The 18,454-nt window shown below is 46.1% G+C and overlaps 1 protein-coding gene across 2 annotated transcripts in view; it reads right to left on the bottom strand.

The window, feature by feature from the left end:
* CHD1 (chromodomain helicase DNA binding protein 1) overlaps positions 1-18,454 on the bottom strand; it is a 330,081-nt gene that overhangs the window by 107,129 nt on the left and 204,498 nt on the right. For both annotated transcript variants that reach the window (XM_029572713.1, XM_029572721.1), the window contains exon 19: positions 10,755-10,904. In XM_029572713.1, coding sequence (XP_029428573.1) covers positions 10,755-10,904 — 150 coding nt within the window. The remainder of the gene's footprint in view (positions 1-10,754; positions 10,905-18,454) is intronic.

Here is an 18,454-nt window from a genome sequence, read left to right as displayed (position 1 = left end):
TGGTCACCTGCGAGGCCGCTTCTCCTTGCTTCTTCCCGCTGTGGAGAACGAACAAGCGATCCGTTTTGCGCACCAGTTCTGATTTTTTCAGGTATCACACCAGGAGTCTGCCGACATTTAGATGGCGAAGGCGGCGCGAGTCTTCCGAGTCTTTATGTCCGTCCGGAGATGGCAGGGAGATAGTGGTCTCCTATTTTCATTTGAACCAGGCTATCGGTAGGAAGGAGGGAACGGTGCACAGCTGTATGGTTCCAGGAGTGAACCTAAGGAACGGTTCCCGACAGGATAGTGTCTGTAGTTCAGAGATGTGACAAGCTGAACATCCTGCCACCATGAATACCATCTTCAATGTTAAGAGGAGTAGAGACAGACCGCGCGTTGGTCTGAAGGAAGCCCCTACTAGGACGTCTAATACTAGATTGAGATTCCATAGGGGCACCGGCCACTTTAGGGGTGGTCGGAGTTGTTTAACCCCTTTTAGGAAGTGGGACAAATCCGGATGAGTTGATAGCTGGATACCGTCCACTTCGGCTCTGAAGCAGGACAGTGCGGCTACTTGGACCTTGAGGGAGTTGAGTGACAACCCCTTCTTCATACTGTCTTGTAGGAACTCCAGGATCATGGAGATATTGGCCGTCCACTGGAGTATCCTGTGGTCCTTGCACCATGCTTTGAATACTCTCCAGATCCTTATGTATGACAGGGATGTGGCGAACTTGCGCGCGCAGAGTAGGGTGTCAATCACGGCCTTTGAGTAACCATGCTTCTTCAGGCGAGTCCTCTCAAGGGCCAGACCATAAGAGAATCGAGATGGATCTTTGTGAAGAATCAGGCCCTGGCGGAGAAAGCCCCTGTGTGGAGGTAGACACAGAGGGTTCCCCACAAGGAGTCTTTGCATGTCTGCATATCATGGTCGTCTTGGCCAATCCGGGACCACTAGTAGAACTAGTCCTCTGTGATGTTCTATCTTGCGGATGACCTTGCCCAGTAGCGGCCATGGGGGGAAGGCGTACAGTAAGTCTTCCTCTGGCCAAGTCTGGACGTGAGCGTCAATCCCTTGGCAGTGTGGCTCTCGTCTGTGGCTGAAGAGCCTGGGGACTTGGGCACTGAGATGGGTGGCCAGTAGATCCATGGCTAGGAGGCCCCAGCGATTTACTATCAGTTGGAAGGCTGTGGGCAACAGCGTCCATTCTCCCGGGTCCAGGCTCCCACTGCTGAGACGTTGTCTTTTCCTGTCATGAGGGAGGCCGAGATATCTTGTAGGTTTATCGCCGCCCATGCCATGAGAGGGTCTATCTCCAGAGACACCTGCTGGCTCCTGGTTCCTCCCTGGCGGTTCATGTAAGCTACCATTGTAGTGTTGTCCGACATTACTCGAATCGCTTTGCCTCAGAGTCTGTGGCTGAATTGCAGGCACGCTAGTCTGATTGCTTGAGCTTCCAGGCGGTTTATGTTCCATTCCGCCTCTTCCATGTTCCATTGTCCCTGGGCTGTCAGCTCCTGACAGTGGGCTCCCCACCCTTGCATCCGTGGTGAGCAAGATCCAGTTCAGTGGGGATAGGCCTACTCCTCTGCTTAGGTGGTCTTCCTGTAGCCACCACTGCAGCTGAGAACGTACCTCTGCTGGTAGTTGGAGGCGAATTGAGTAGTCCTGGGACAGTGGGTTCCATCATGACAGTAAGGAGTTCTGGAGTGGTCGCATGTGGGCCCTTGCCCACGGGACGACCTCCAGGGTTGATGCCATGAGGCCGAGGACTTGAAGGTAGTCCCATACCTTGGAGCGTGCATTGGTCATCAATCGTCGTAATTGTTCCATCAGTTTCCTTCTCCTCAGGGGAGGGAAGAAGACTTTGCTCTGGTGTTGAAACGGGCCCCCAGGTACTCTAGAGATTGAGAGGGCTGAAGACTTCTTGCCCATGTTCATGACCCAACCGAGTTCCTGCAGTAGGTTCTTGATTCTATTGGTCACCTGCCGGCTCTCTTCCGAAGACTTTGCCCTGATCAGCCAGTCGTCCAGATAAGGGTGTACCAAGATCCCTTCCTTACTCAGTGTTGCCGTCACGACCACCATAATTTTGGAAAATGTTCTGGGGGCAGTTGCTAGGCTGAAAGGTAGCACTCGGAACTGGTAATGGTGACTCAGAATTGTAAAGCGTAGAAAATGCTGGTGATCCTGATGGACTGGAATATGAAGGTAGGCTTCGGAGAGGTCCAGGAAGGTTAGAAATTCTCCTGGTTGTACTGCCATTATGATGGAGCGAAGAGTCTCCATTTGGAAGTGTAGTATCCGCAGATGACCTTCTTGAGATCCAAGATGGGTTGGAATGATCCTTCCTTCTTGGGAATGATAAAATAGAGGAATAGCGCCCCGTATTTTGTTGGGGCGTGGGAACCGGAGTTATTGCCTTCAGACTGAGTAATCTTGTCAGAGTGGCTTCCACTGCCAGTCTCTTGGTGTGGGAGTGTCAGGGTGACATCATATATTTGTCTCGAGGGATGCTGCAGAACTCCAGAGAGTAACCTTCTTGAATGATGTTTAGTACCCATTTGTCCGATGTGATCTCGACCCATTTTTGGTAGAAGAGGGCAAGTCGACCCCCTATCTCCTCTTCCTGTGGATGGGTGGCCCATTCTCATTGTGGAGCATGGCTGGAGCCTGCCCCCAGGCCTGCTCCTCTCTTGGTCTGTCGGTTCTGAAAGGGCTGGGACCTTCCGGAGAGGCGAGGTGCCTGGAACTGTGAGTTCCTGAAGGGTCTAAAGCGGCATGAGCCTCTGCCCTTGGTTCTTCTGGGGGAGGGATGCTGAGATCTTTTACTCCTATCTTCTGGTAGCCGAGGCACTGGGGATTCACCCCATTTGCTGGCTAACTTCTCCAATTTGCTACCGAACGAGAGAGATCCTTTAAAGGCATTCTTGTGAGATTCGCTTTAGATGTTGTGTCAGCAGGCCAATTCTGTAGCCATAGTTGTCTTCTGGCTGCCACTACCGAGGCTAATGCCTCTGGCTGAGGTACGCACCAGGTCTGAGCTTGCGTCCGTCAGGAAGGCTGCTGCAGGTTCCATCATCTCATCGGTATACGATCTGGAGTTATTTGCCTCTCTCTCTCTCTCGAGAGGAGCAAGCAGGAACGTGCCACCAGTGCACATCAGGAAGCAATCTGCAGGGTCATTGCTATTGCGTCGAAGGCCTGCTTAAGGATGGATTCCAATCGTCTATCCTGAGTATCCTTCAATGCAGCCCCTCCCTCAACGGAAATCGTTGTTTGCTTTGAGACAGCATAGACCATAGCGTCCACTTTTGGGAAACGCAGGCATTCCTTGGTCGCTGGTTCTAGAGGGTATAGGGCTTCTAAGGCCCGACCCCCTTTGAAGCTGGCCTCCAGGGCATCCCACTCCAGGTCAGTCAGTTCCTGGATGGCTTCCATCATTGGGAAGTAGCATGAGGCTTTACAAAGGGACACCAGGATGGGGTTCCTCTTTGGTTCCGCCATAGGATCCGTGCCTGGAATACCCAGCGTCTTCAGAGTCTGTGAAACAAGGGCTGGTAATTCATCCTTGTGGAAGAAGCAAAGCATGGTCTGGTATGGTTCCATTCCTGGAGGAATTTTTCCTTCTTCCAGGGAGTCAACATAATCATCTGAGGTGTCTGGGTCCCTGTCAGGGAAATTCTTGGTTAGATGAGACATGTCTCGAGGCATCCGAGCAGGGCCAGGAGGATCTTGTGCTTCCGGCAGGGGTTGAGCCCAGGGCGCAGCCGGGGCTGATTGCGCCTGAACGAAGGCTTGCAGCCCTTGGAAAACTTCTAACCAGGAGAAGGTCCCTGGGTCCATCTTAATCCCAGGGGGAGTCATAGTAGGGGCCCCAGAGTTGCCCTCTTGTGGAGAAGCCATCTCGGAGATACATAGATCCGGGGAGTTATCGTCGGTAGTAGTTCCGGACCCATCCCCCAACAGTAAAGGACCAGGCTTTGGTTCCCCCTGGGCTTCTTTGCAATGCTGACACAGGCAGGACTCCAGTTCAGGTTGCACAGCTCTTATGTGGCAGGCTGTGCAAAGAGAGTGCCTTCTGGCCGTCTTGGGCACCGGTGCCATTGTCTCTATGTGTATATGCACGTGTAGATTTAAGCACGGCTGTGCACACGCATCCGTGCACAGTTATGCGCACGGATGCGCTCAGTTGTGCGCGCCGCTGTGCGCGTGTCTGTATTGGACGCACGCAAGTTAGGCGCATTGGCCGCCTGGCCTGTCCCGCGCGTACCGTCGGTCGAAAAGGGAAGATGGCGCCAACAACCTCCGCCCATAAGATGGCGCACTCTGAGGGTCTCCACGTGTGTGGACCCTTGCACTGGATCGGGGCCTTGCCCAACCAAGGCTGCTCAACCCGATTTGTGCTCCCTCCCTTTTTAACCTCGCCGGAAGAAGGAACTGGTACGGCAACCCGAGCTCTGGAGACCGGAGACCTGAATTTAAAGATTTCTGCTTACCTGGTCTCGGCGCTTACTGATCGTGTGCCACATGGTCTCCAGCTGCGGGGGGAGAGGGAATTACCTTCACCGCCTTGCTCGGTTCTGCACCCACTGCCTTTCAGCCACTCTGGGGGCTAAGTCCACGCCGGGAACTGGCTACTGGACTAAGGCACACCTCTGAGGGATATCGGAGATCACCTCAGGAATTCTTGACTGGGGGAGGGATCCTTAGGTATCACCGCAGGAGAGCGGGGCTCGATCTTCTTTAAGGTAATTTTGTCTTCTTGCGGTAATTTTCCTAACAATGTGTAGTGTGTGGGATAGTGTCTGCATCTGCTAGGAGACAGAGAGATACTGAAGAGCTGAGGTTACTGCAGGTGTATATCTATAGTGACGTTAGCTTTGAAATCTGACTCCGTCTCCCATCTGCTAGCAGAAGAGCACATAACCCACTGGTCCTGAGTCCATCTGGCTATCCGCTAGGAAAGAGAGAAATTAATATGGCAAAAAAATTATATTATGCAGAGAAAATTTCTTCCGCAAAGGGAAATTCTTCAGTACTTTTCAACATAGTAAAATCATTAACTTCCTAATGGCAGAACTATTATTTAACCGTCTGCCATTCCATCTGTAACTGACCATTTCAAAAATAAAATAATTAAAATCTCTGAAGAATTTTCTAATCTTCTAGTCCCAAAATTTTGTAACTCCACACCCAGTTGCAACTGATCTTCCTTTTCACCAATATCTAATACATTGTTACAAGTCCTCTAAAAACAAAAAAATTCAAACTCTCCTCTAAATCCATGTTCAGGAAACTTTATTTAAATCTATTGGTGAGGTAGTTTGCGATCACCTTTGCAAGTTAATTAACCAATCACTACAATCTGGAATTTTTCCTGATGCCTTAAAACAAACTTCTGTTCTTCCAATATTGAAAAACAAATCACAAAACCTCATGGATTTCAGTAACCTAAGACATATTGCCTCTATCACCTCGCTAGCTAAACTCATAGAATCTACTGTCCTTCATCATGATTTTCTTTCAGATCATGATATCTTACACCCATGCCAATATGGTTTTCGAAAAGGACACTCAACTGAAACACTACTCTTATCTTCCTTTGACACTTTTCTACGTGGTTTTGTCTCAAATATAGATTTCATACTGGTTTTCTTAGACATCTTGGCCACCTTTGACACTTTAGATCACCAAATTCTTGTCTAGTCTTCTCTCTATAGGAATAAAGTTAACAGTGCTTGAATGGTTTAAAAGTTATTTATCAAACCGTATTGATCAGATTAATATTAGTTCTCAACTCCCTACACAGTCCTCTTTGGTGTCCCCCAAGGATCTTTGGTCTTCACAATCCTTTTCAAAATTTACTTTCATATACTTTCTACTCTGAATGTTCAATTTAAAATTTAAAATATACGCTGATGTTATTCAGTTTTTCGTACCTTATAAATCATCCTGGTTAGAGACACTTTCCACTGTAGCTCTATATATAAATACAATTGATAGATGGTTATCACACAACTGTCTAAAACTGAACCCCAACAAAACTGAAATAATATTTCTAAGTTCACTTGCAAACTCTTCAAATGGTCCTCCAGCACGCCTACTATTAAACGGCACTGCTATACCCATTCTCAGTAAAGCTCGAAACTTAGGTGTACTATTAAATTCAGATGTGTCATTGTCACATCGTATTTCTTTAACTGTCAAAACTCTTTCTTTAAACTGCAGCTTACGTTCACTTCTTTATTTCTGTCTTACATTCTGTTCTTCAATCCTTTATCTTCTCCGGTTTGGACTACTGTAATGGACTTTACTTGGGTCTTCCTGACTGCTATCCAACCTTTACAACTTCCTGACTGCTATCCAACCTTTACAACTTATACAAAATTCAGCTGCTCGCATTTTACTTGGCTCACCTGCTAAAAATCACATCACTCCAACTCTGTATTCTTTACATTGGTTACCCATCAAATTCAGAATCCTTTATAACAGTGGTTCTCAACCTTTTTTCTGTCGGGACACACCTGACAGACGGTTCTCACATGCATGACACACTGAACCCATGATCGTCACGGGGCTAGATGTAAAAGTACAGTTTGCATCCACGGGAATCCCCCCTGATCCACAATAATAGATGTAAAGCAGAATTACGACATTCCCCATACAACTCACCCTACAAAAAAGATATTCTAGTTCTGGTGTCATCTCAGTAACAGCAACTCAAACTCCTTCTACTACCAGGCTCAATAGCCCTACTAATGAAAAGACAGCAGTTTACCACCAATAATGCATGTCCTCTTGAGAAAACAGAACAAATAAGACTGATACAAACACTTACATGCTAGTAAAATATCTCACCTCAGTAACACACACAGAACCGACCTAATGTACTCCTAGGATCTGCAATTATGTACATAAACTAATCTGCACACAGTTACACCTGTATTACGGAATGCACTCAACCAGTAACAACCCTATCTATGAAAAGGCAACACTACAAATATTAAATCAGGCCCTAAACACCAATACACCTACTATTAGGAAAACAGAACTAGCAAGCAGCTACAGATCCCCACACAGAAATAATTGTAAAACTATACTAATAAGCAGAATAAATGTTTCAAAACAGCTATGAACAGAATAACATCCAACAATTAAAAACTTGTAAAAACTATTAAAAATTCTCCAAACACCAATAAAATATTTCAAAAAAGCAGGCACATCACATAATATTAAATAATTAAAATGGCAGTCAATCAAGAAAGATAAACTTAAAAAGCCACCTTTACTTACCCCCTCCAGCAGCTCTCCTACTCCTGTCCTCTTCCATGCAGGCCGTAGCACATACCAGAAGCAGCAGTAGTGGCTAAGCTCTATACTCATGGTCCTCTTCCTTAGGGCCCATGACAAGTCTCTCCCTGTCTCTTACACATACACCATACCTGTCACACCACCATGACCAGTTTCTGTCTCTCACACACCAGTCATCTCCCAACCAGTCTTTGACACACACACCAGTCACCTTCCTGAACAGTTTCTCTCATGCCATACACACACACAGGCTTCCCACTCCCATGTTCTATCTTACATATACGGGCTTCTCACTCCCATACTGTGTCTCACACACCCTCAGGTTTCTCACTCCCATGCTCACTCTCTCCACATGCACAGGCTTCTCATTTCCATAATCACTTTCTCTCTCTTACACACACACACACACCAGTCTCTCTCTCTCACACACCGTCACCTTACCAACCAGTCTCTCTCTCATGCATACACACACACACACACACACACACACACACAGGTTTCCCACTCCCATGCTCTCTCTCCCATCTATAGGCTTCTCACTCCCATGCTCTCTCTCACATATACAGGCTTCTCATTGCCATGCTTTCTTTCACACACACACCCACAACACCAGGCTTCTTACTCCCATGCTTTCTCACATACCCAGATTTCTCACTTCCATGCTTTCTCTATCTCTCTCTCTCTCACACACACATACACACACACACACACACACCAGTCACCTCCCTGATCAATCTCTCAACTCTCTCACACACACTCCAGTCATATTGTCTCTCACATATACACACATCACCTCTCTGACCAGTTCCTCTCAATCACACACATGCTCTGACACACACACATGCTCTCAATCAAATACATGCTCTCAATTACACACATGCTGGCTGTCTTCTCTCTCTCACTCACTTCTCCCCCCCCCCCCCCCCGAGGCACAAATGGTAGCTGCAGCAGTCTCCTCCAGCCCCTGCAGGCCAAGAAAGAAGAATCCCATCGTCCGCGGGATACTGCTGTCTCCTTTGCCAATTGCCAGCTGCTTCGATTGCTCCGGGCCATGCTACTTCTCGGGGGTCGATACTGCTGCTGCTGCCACTACTTTTCCACGTGGCACAGCTCTTTCTCCTTCCTGCGCACTGCACTGCGTATCACTTCCTGTTCCAGGGCAGGCGCGGGAAGAAGAAAAGTCCAGCCGCAGGAGCCACAGCTTCCTCTAACACCACTGCCGTTCCCAATGGGCTTGAACGTGCTGTTAGCCCGGCAGCAACGGCAGCAGGGAAGGAAAAGCAGCGGGACAGACCGGGAGCACGCGACACACCTGCCGGTGCTTGGCGACACACCGTTTGAGAAGCGCTGGCATAGAGGGTGGAAAGGTGTGTATTGGATGAGACAATTGTTGAGGTGACCTGTTTAGTTAAGGCAGTACACAGCATGTGAATGTTGTAGGCTAGAACTAGGATTTTTTCAACTTGGTACAGTAGAGTGTAAGGAGTCAGTATATCATTTGTAGGACTGGGATAATCCTGATGAATTTACTTACATTTTGCATCACTTGTGCCACTGTATTCTGGATGAGTTGTAGATGCAAGTTTAGTTTATTTGGGATTTCAATGTACAGTGAGTTACAATAGTCTAAGCAGGAGATAATATAGTCCTGGATAACCAAAGCAAAAGCCAGGCCATTGGAGAGAGGGCAGAGTTCATGGAGATGAAAGAAGGCTGACTGTCACTACTAGGACTTCGGTTTTGATGGTCAGCTGAGAGTCTAGCATGAAACTCAGACTCTGGACTTGGGCATTAAAAGGGAGCCCTTTCTTTTGAGGATCACCTTCGAGTTTATGCAAGCGATGTCTTTTTACCAATCCTCAGTGCCTCTTGTCTTTTGAGGTTTTAATTTTAGTTTGTTTTTAGTGCAGCAGGTCGATATTTTCTCTAGGCAGATGTGGAAGTTGGGGATTGCTTCTTTTGAGTTTGGGCCAAGGGGTATCAGTAATTGAATATCATCCACACAGGAGTGGTACATAATCTGATAGCTCCTGAGGGGCCATGAAAATCTTGAAAAACATTAGTGACAGGATGAACACTTGTGGTATTCCATAGGAGAGAGGGTGGGGATGTCAGGAGAGATGGTTTGGGTATGATTTTGGAGAAAGGATGTGAACCAAGGTAAAATTGGCCTCACTAATCCCAAATCCTTCAACTGATTCCATGTTTGATGGTATCAAAGGTTGTACAGAGGTCAAGGTGTTCCAGCAGTGCTGCTTGTCCACAATCTAAGCTGTTGTAATTCATAGACCAGGCTTATCAGTACTGATCCTGTACTGTGGTAAGGCCTAAAGCCAGAAAAAAATGGGTCTAGGCTGTTTGCAGTCAAAAGGAATTCTGATAGTTATAATAGCATAGCTTTTCCTATGATCTTACCTATGAATGGGAGACTTGAGACTAAGTGGTAATTGTTTAGATTGTTTGGGTCTAAGCTAGGTTTCTTTAATGTCAGGTGCACAATTGCTGTTTTAGGTAATCTGGTAAGATGAGTTCTACAAAAGAGATAATGATGATTGGACTAGAGACCACCAAATAGTTCAGGTTTTGTTTGTATACCAGGTCTCAAGACATTTTTCAGCAGTATGAGAAGGCTCAGAGTAGAGTTTTCTGAGCTCCTAATTTGCTGCTCCACAGCAAGCAGCTCTGGGGTGCTGCCGAGTTACAACCCTTTCCTCCTTGAAGATTGGAACAGGAAAGACTGCCAAAGGTGGTTCAAAGATTACAAACACTGACATCATCTGACTATTGAGGAGTGTAATAGATTCATACATTCTCCCTTCAAATAGCTACAGCTATCTATTCTATTTATTATAAATGACTAAAATCACTGGGGTAGATTTTCAAAGGGCTACGCACGTAATTTTGCATAGGCTCGGCGGCGCGCACAAGCCCCGGGACACGCATATGACCCGGGGCTTTGAAAAAGGGGTGGGCCGGGGCGGCGGTCCTGAGTCCTCCAGCACAGCGGCTGTGCCGGGGGTTGGCGTACCTGCAGCTGGCTGGCAGGCGTAACTCCTGCAATAAAGGTGTGGGGGCGGGATTTAGATAGGGCAGGGGGTGGGTTAGATAGGGGAAGGGAGGGGAAGGTGGGGAGAGCGGCCTCGGAGGGAACGGGGAAAGCCATCGGGTCTCCCCTAGGGCTTGGCGCGCGCAAGGTGCACCCCCTTGCGCGCGCCGACCCCGGATTTTATAACATGTGCGCGGCAGCATGCGCATGTTATAAAATCGGGTGTACATTTGTCCACGCCGGGTAGCGCGCACAAATGTACCCCGTGCTCATAAAATTAAAAATCTGCCCCACTGTGTCTCTGTCATTTGTAAGTGATATTAAAAACTCATGAAATAAAAATATGTATGCAACTTCTTGAAGTGATGCATTAACTGCTCATGCACATCTTGCAAACCAAAGCCCCCTTACCTGCTTCTTTTGTCCAATCCTATGGGCTCTAGCTTGTGCCTGCAAATCATTCTGAGGGTTCCAGTCAGAATCAAATATAACTACGGTGTCTGCAGATGCCAAGTTTATACCTAGACCTCCAGCTCTGGTAGATAGTAGGAAGCAAAAGTCCTGTAGAAGATACATTTTATGTTCAGTTTGATTGCAAACAGTAAAAAAATTGTTTTAATACTGTATGTGTGTTAAGCAGAGTTACTTACCTGTAATAGGTGTTTTTCAAATACATCAGACAGTAAATCCTCACATATGGGTTGATAGCATCTAATGAAGACCTGCCTGGAACTTTTATGTCAAAGTTTCTAGATCTTTGACTGTATCTCACAGGGCATGTCCCTTCAGTTTTGCTCCTTAGTATTTTAAGGGCAGCCAATCTCAAGAGGAGATGGGCGGGTTTTGAGAAGACATATTCTGCTGTCTTCAGAGAACACCTGTTACAGATAAGCAACACTGCTTTCTCTGAGGACAAGCAGGATGGCAGTCCTCACGTGGGGAATCCTTAACTACAGACTGCCCCAAATGAAAAAAGGAGAAATTAGAACCAAGTGTCAACAGGCACAACAAACTATTTTTGCTGGCACAAGCCTTTTTTTCCATTTTATATCTTACCTATGAAGAACCTGAAACAAAACCAACAGGCCCTAGGACAGTGGTGTTTTGTTCTATACTTCAAACTGATTCCTTAGGGCAGACTGTCTAAACCTGCTGTCATGTTGGAGTCCCTGTCCAAACAGTAGTGAGATGTGAATGTGTGGAGAGAACACTACTTTGCAGCCATGCAGATCTTAGGTGAGCCACCGATGCTGTCTTGGCTCAGACAAAGTGAGCCTTTACATAGCCCACCAGATTGAATCCTGTATGGGCATAACAGAAGGAGATGCAATCCGCTAGCAAACTACATAGTCTTTTTGGCAAAGGAAATTCTCAATTTGCTGGTGTCAAAAGAAATAAAAAAGCTGGGGACACTTTCTTTGGGCTTCAGTATCTTCCAGGTAGAAGGCAAAGGCTCTCTTGCAGTCCAAACTGTACGGAGCTTGTTCACCTTGGTGGATAAGGGGTCAGGGAAAAAATGTTGGAAGGCAATTAACTGGTTAAAATGGAATTCTGACACCACATTAGGCAGGAACTTAAGATAGATGTTCATAACCACCCTATCAGGATGAAACTTGGTATAAGGTGGATAATTTAATAGAGCCTGGAGCTCACTGATCCTGTGTGCTGAAGTAACAACCACCAAAAATAAAATCTTCCAGATCAGTTAGGACAGAACCACGTTGAGATCCCAAGACACAACTGGAGGCCTGATGGGAAGCTTCAAATGAAGTAGACCCCACATATACTGGACAAACCAAGGCTATACAGAGATGGTGCCAAGTGTACTGAAGTGAACTCTTACTGAGTTGGTCTTGAGACTTGACTTGGATAAATATAGAAGGTAATCAAGCAGTTTTTGTGTGGAGCAGAAGAAAGGATCTAGGGCCTTTTGTTCACACCACAAGGCAAACCTCCTTCAATTAAGTCCATAAGAAATCCTTTCTTGAAGCTAAAAGAAATGAAGACATGTTCTCTGACAGGTCAAGTGGTTACAAAGTCAACCTCTTAACATCTGGGCAGTGATAGCCAGAGACCTGATGTTGGAATGGTGCAACCTACATTGAAACTGAGTCATAAAATCTGGGGAAATCCCCAGCCTGATCTGTTCTCTTATGGACATCTCCCTGGGAAGTAGGAACAAAATCGGTCCTGGCCAAATGGGGCTACAAGTATCATGGGCCCGTCTTCTTTCAACTTCAACAGAGTAACAGAGTCTTCATTGCTAGCGACATTGGAGGATATATGTATAAGTAGACCTCAGCCTCATTTGAGGTCGAAAGAGTCTGATGCTAGTTTGTCCCACATCTGTTTCCTGGAACAGAAGAGTGGAACCTTCTTATGCTGAGAGTACACAAACAGATCCACTGCAGGTGTGCCCCACTCGCAGAATATCTGGTTTGCTACCCCTCTGGTCCAGGGACCATCCTTAGGGTTCCAGGAACTGACTCAATCTGTCCACCAGAACATTCTCTACACCTGTCAGATACGTAGCTCTGAGAACCATCCCTTGAGAAATGGCCCAGTTTCACAACTGGAAAGTCTCCTGACATAACGGGTATGATCTCGTGCCTCCCTGTTTGTTATAAGAACACTGTAACTGGGTTGTCTGTTTGGACCAGGATTATTTAGTTGGCTAGACAATCTCTGAAAGGTTTTAGAGCATACCAGATCGCCATTTTCTCCACAAAGTTTATCTGATTAAACATTTGCCGAGCAGACCAGAGATCCAGAGTTCAGAACCACTCTATGTGAGCTTCCCACCTTAGGTTGTATACATCTGTGGTGAGAACAATTTTGATCAGAGAAATTTGAAAGGGTATATTCTTAGTTAGATTGGAATTGTCCCACATAGATACTGTCAAGCAGATCCTGAGTGCCCTGTAGCCGCTGTGGCCTGAGGGGCCATTGGGCTCTCCTCATGTGAAGACGTGCCAAGAGAGTAGCATGGACAGTTGAGACCAAAAGGCCCTACAACCTCAACATATTCTATACTGATGTTTGCTGACTCTTTTCCACCATGGATATCAAGGTGATAGTGCTCTGCTACAGAAGGAAAGCTCTTGCCTGAGTGTCTAGCAAAGCTCCTATAAATCCCAATTGTGATGATGGGCTCATGGGAGCCCTGAACTCTAAATACTCCAGCACCAGAATGGTCTTTGTGCATACACTGTGTGGCACCTGCTTGTAATCTGCTCTTGACTAGCCAATTGTCCAGACAGGGATATGCATACACTCTGTTTGTGCAGTGAGAAAACACCATGGCAAGACATTTGATGAAGACACATGGGGCCGACACCAGACCAAAAGGCAGCATGTAATACTGGAGGTGATGGTCTCCCATTACAAATCTGAGATGTTTCCTGTGACGTGGTGTAAGCACACCACAGGAAATTGAGTGTGCATATCCAGTCCCATTTTTTATGAAAGGGAATCAAAGTGCTGAGAGAAACCATTGTGAACTTTTCTCTTTTTAAAACTTTGTTCAAGGCTCATAGGTCTAGGATGGGACAGAGTTCCCCTGTTTTCGTTGGAATCAGGAAATGCTTGGAGTAGAATCCCCATCCTCTTTCCCCTGGTGAATTAAGTTTGACTGGACTGGTCTCCAAGAGGGAGAAGAGCTCCTTTTGAAACAGCTCCTGATGTAGCGAGTGACCCTAACTTTGGTCCGAGGGCTGATTTGGTGGGAGACCCAATAGATATAATTTGTATTTTTTCCTTGTGAAGCTGAGGACCCACAAGTCTGCATCCGATGAGAAGGTCCTTCAGTGGAGAGCCTGGGATGCAGGCTATATTTTTTGCTATCCAGTCAAAACCCCATTTCAGGTGCTGGTTATGGCTTAGGGGTCTGCTGCTGTCTCGGATAGGCATGTGGGATCTGCTATGTACAGGACTGAGGGGGTGGAGGATAGCGCCTCCTTGGCTAGAAAATGTGCCTTCTATGACCCATCCTCAGATACTTCCTAGAAGGCAGGTCTGGAGTGACTATTTAGAACTGCTGAAGCATTGCGCAATGTTCACATATCTGTGCCACTTATTTGTTAAACCTATAGCTGAACAGATTTGCCCCAGTGCATAGTATATATGCAAGTCTTTTTCATGCGAGTCTACAGGCATCAATCTCCATGGCAAAAACTATCAATGCCATCTTGAAAACATCAAAGGCAGAGCAGATCATGTGTTTCTCTTTTCCATCAGTGACTGGACGGTGTCCTGCTGTTTTTGAGGAAGTTGCTCAGCCACCCTCTACATCTACTTCAGTAAGTCCTGCAAGTACTAGCCCATGAGAAGCTGGAAGGAGGCTATGCAGGCATTTAGCATAGCTCCTTGAAAAATCTTCCTCCCAAGGATGACCAGAGTTCTAAACTCTTTCTCCAAGGGCACCAAGGAATAGGTTCTAGTCATCTTGCCCTCTTGAGAGCAGATTCAACCAATGCAGATTGGTGTGGTAGCTGCCTCTGGAAGCCTTCTGGATAAGATAAATCGTGTCCACCTTCTTGTTCATGGGAGCCACAGAGAGGGGGTTTTCCAAATCCTCTTTTGTATCTCTTGAAAATTTGGTGACCTGGAACTGCCACAACGTCCTTAGGGGGCTCCATGAACTGGAGGATTTCCAGATCATGTTTCTGGTTTCATTCTCTATCAGCAAAGTAAAGGGAATGGCCTCTGTCATTTGTCTAACAAAACCAGTGAAGGAGAGGTCCTCAGGAGGACCTCTCTCTGGAGGAGGAGAGGGGCCAGAGGGGAAACCCTCTTTTTCAGATACATCAGCTCATCTATAGCCATACCACCAGCAGAAATCCAAGACAGACTTAGATTGATAGGCCGGTGGTGAAGACCCTGATAGTGGCTCATCCTGCAGACAAGGTCTCAGAGAGGGCTGAATTAGTCTTCTTGGGCCTGGAATCTGAGGAGCTCTGGCACCTCAGAGATTCCCCCACCCCCTAATGGGCTGGAGATCACTATTGGGGCAGCTGCTATTGACTCCGATTTACCTCGTGAACTGAGGGTCTTCAGCAGCTGCTTGACTTTGGCTCATGTTGTCCCGATGCCCTTGAGGCCAGAGCACCCAGTCCTCTCAATGCCTTGTCCAACTCCTCCTCAAAGATAGCCAATGCCAATATTGATTGGGAAGCAGGAGGGGTATCTATGTCTTCCAAAGAACTGAAAGGTTTATCGGTGGCTGAAACCTGGACCCTTAGAGACTGGTGCAGTTTCCCAGGTCACATGATGAGGATGAGCTGTCCTCTCCATGGGAATGTATTGGGAGTTCTTGGCTACTGCAGAACCATCCCCACTCCCAGCATCATGCACCAATGAATACCGATGCCAGTGTTTCTTTGCTTTGGTATCCGGTGTCTGAGCTCTTTGATGCCAGTATTGAACAGGCCAAATCCGATGCCTTCTTTGGGCAGGATGGGCAAGATGACAGCCTGTATTTCAATTCCCTATTGATGCCAGAGGTTGAGGGAATGGACTGGTCTCTTGATGATGCTATCACAAGCTTCTGGCAGAGCTCTATGGTCCTTCGATGTTGATGCCTCCAATGCAGATAGATCAGTCTTCTGGAGCCCGAAATGATTTTCTATCAGATCCAGTTGAGACTGTGGTTCTTCAAGTTTGTGGTCATGTACAGATGACACACCAACAGGCACAGGATACATCTATCATGGGGATCCATGATAGACATAACCCTGGTGCACCAGTCTATGTTGGAAACCCCTGGACATGGCCGAATTCAAAAATCGAACTCGACGGCCACAGGCTAATGATGCCCATTGGGCACTGACGGCACAGTGATCCAGCATAAAGACAGTAACGAAAACTCAGAAAATGACCGAAAAACCTATCCAGGGAACGACAAGGAGATGTGATGAATGATCCTGTGACAAATACCCCAAAAGAAGAGAAGCAGGAGAGTGAGGAACTGTGACCGGAGGGCTCCGTAGAAAAGAAGAGATTGAAGGGGGTCCCTGCGTGGATGCATGTTATGGTGGAAAGTTGTACTTTACAATGATAAATATAGGACTGTTGGGTTTATGATGCAGTGCAGTATACAAAGCTTTTAAAAGAGCATGGCATTCACCGAGGACAGCCCTGTTGCAGTACAAAACACGGACCCCTGTTACAACTGATATCTGTGTACTTACACACACAGATAAATCATATCTAATCATGCAAAGTATAAAAAAACACTGGCACATCTTACAACTGCATCACATTTTTTCTGAATATCCACTCTTTGCATACCAACGCAGCAAGAACCTAAAAGACTCTGTTGTGCATGCAGCTGTCACCTTGCAGAATCCAGTAAGACAGCAAGGCAGCCATCGTGGCTGTGGTAACTGTGAAATGTGTTCCATCACTATAGAGGGATCTTCATGGAAACATCCACGTACAGGTCACATTTATTATAAAAACTCAGAGACATCCTGTAATTCCATGTCCGTGGTATACCTGATTGAATGTCCCTGTCAATTAACATATGTGGGTCGCACAAGTAGAAAAATCAAAACGCGGCTTTTTGAACACCGCAGCCGCTTAAACACAGAGAACCTGGAGGCACCGATGGTAGACCACTGTATTGCATTGGGCCACACTTTTGATCAATTACGATGGACCATCCTTGAACAAATTTTACCCAGTTCGCGTGGAGGAGACATCAAACAAGTACTTAACTTCCGGGAACAGTGGTGGATTTTCACTTTAATGTCCGCAACACCCTTTGGTCTCAATGAATCTGTAGAATGGGCATCGCTCATTTAGTACTTGTTCTAGCTAAATTGGTTTGACGTCACTATTAATTGTTCCCGCCCACACCGGTAGGTATATAATCAGCATTTTAAAATGGCGGATCCTGCTGCCAAAATATCGCTGCAGCCAAGTAGCAGAAAAAGCGGGCAGTTTGGAAAATAGTAAGTTATGGCAGCTAACAGCTTGAATTTAGTCTGTTTTTAACATGGGATGTATTAACTCTGTTTTATCACATTACAGCACTGGCACACTGCGGCCCCTGAAGAAGGTCCCCCAGAAACACGAGCCGTGTCGGGCCAATACGCCAGTACCAAGTCCCTACTGCAAACCATGCTACGATAAGTGTTTATCCTTCTCACTGCCTATAACACTGTGTAACTGACAAAACGTTGTCGGTACTTTGATCACCCAGAGAGACCTATGATTATAATTTTGAGACGGTGTATGCAGAGCTTATCACCGCACAATTGAACTATTGGCATTTAGGGACTAACTCACTAGTACCCTGCCATAGCATATATGAGGTCTCACTATCTATCAAACGAACAGGCTATGGCAAATATTGATGGTATAATATGATGTTGTTTTAAATAATTGAATGGTGGAAAGTTGGGCATGCCCAGTGAGGCACAGTCAAAGTGCTATAAATTCTAACATAAAAGTTCCAGGCCAGTTTCCATCAGATGATTTCATCCACATTTAAGGACTGCCAACTTGCTTGTCCTTGGAGAAATGTACACAATCTCAGTTTGGTGATTTATCATGAATATCAATTTCATTGACAAAGAAGACTAAAAACTGATACACATTGCAAATACCACATCTAACTACTACTGGTGTTACAAAGCTTTTAAATCTTGAAATGAATGCTGAAAGCAAGACCTGTAATATGCTTCTTAAGCAAAATTTAATAAGAAATTATTACTTACCTGATAATTTCCTTTTCTTTAGTGAAGACAGGTTAATCCATACCAGTGGGTTATGCACCTCTGTCAGCAGATGGAGTGGAGCAAAGTTAAAGTAATGGTATATATATACCCCTGTACTTTCATCAGCCCATCAGTATTCTCAGCAAAAGCCAACTGTGGAGAGACTAACAATATTTGATTAGAATTATCAACAGACAACCACTGAAGCAGTCAGATAACAGGGAACACTAAGATCTGTCAAAGAGTGTAACATCACTAATCTAGAGACTGAAAACAGACACTTACTATTTATCTCCGAATCTCAACCACTCAGGAGAACAATAGGACCACAGACCGGCAGCCAAGGGAGGGAAGGTGGATTAACTTATCTTCATTAAAGAAAAGGAAATT

The sequence above is a fragment of the Rhinatrema bivittatum genome, chromosome 1, assembly GCF_901001135.1.
Source record: "Rhinatrema bivittatum chromosome 1, aRhiBiv1.1, whole genome shotgun sequence".
Classification (NCBI taxonomy): domain Eukaryota; kingdom Metazoa; phylum Chordata; class Amphibia; order Gymnophiona; family Rhinatrematidae; genus Rhinatrema; species Rhinatrema bivittatum.
This window is presented reverse-complemented; position numbering and strand designations above follow the sequence as displayed.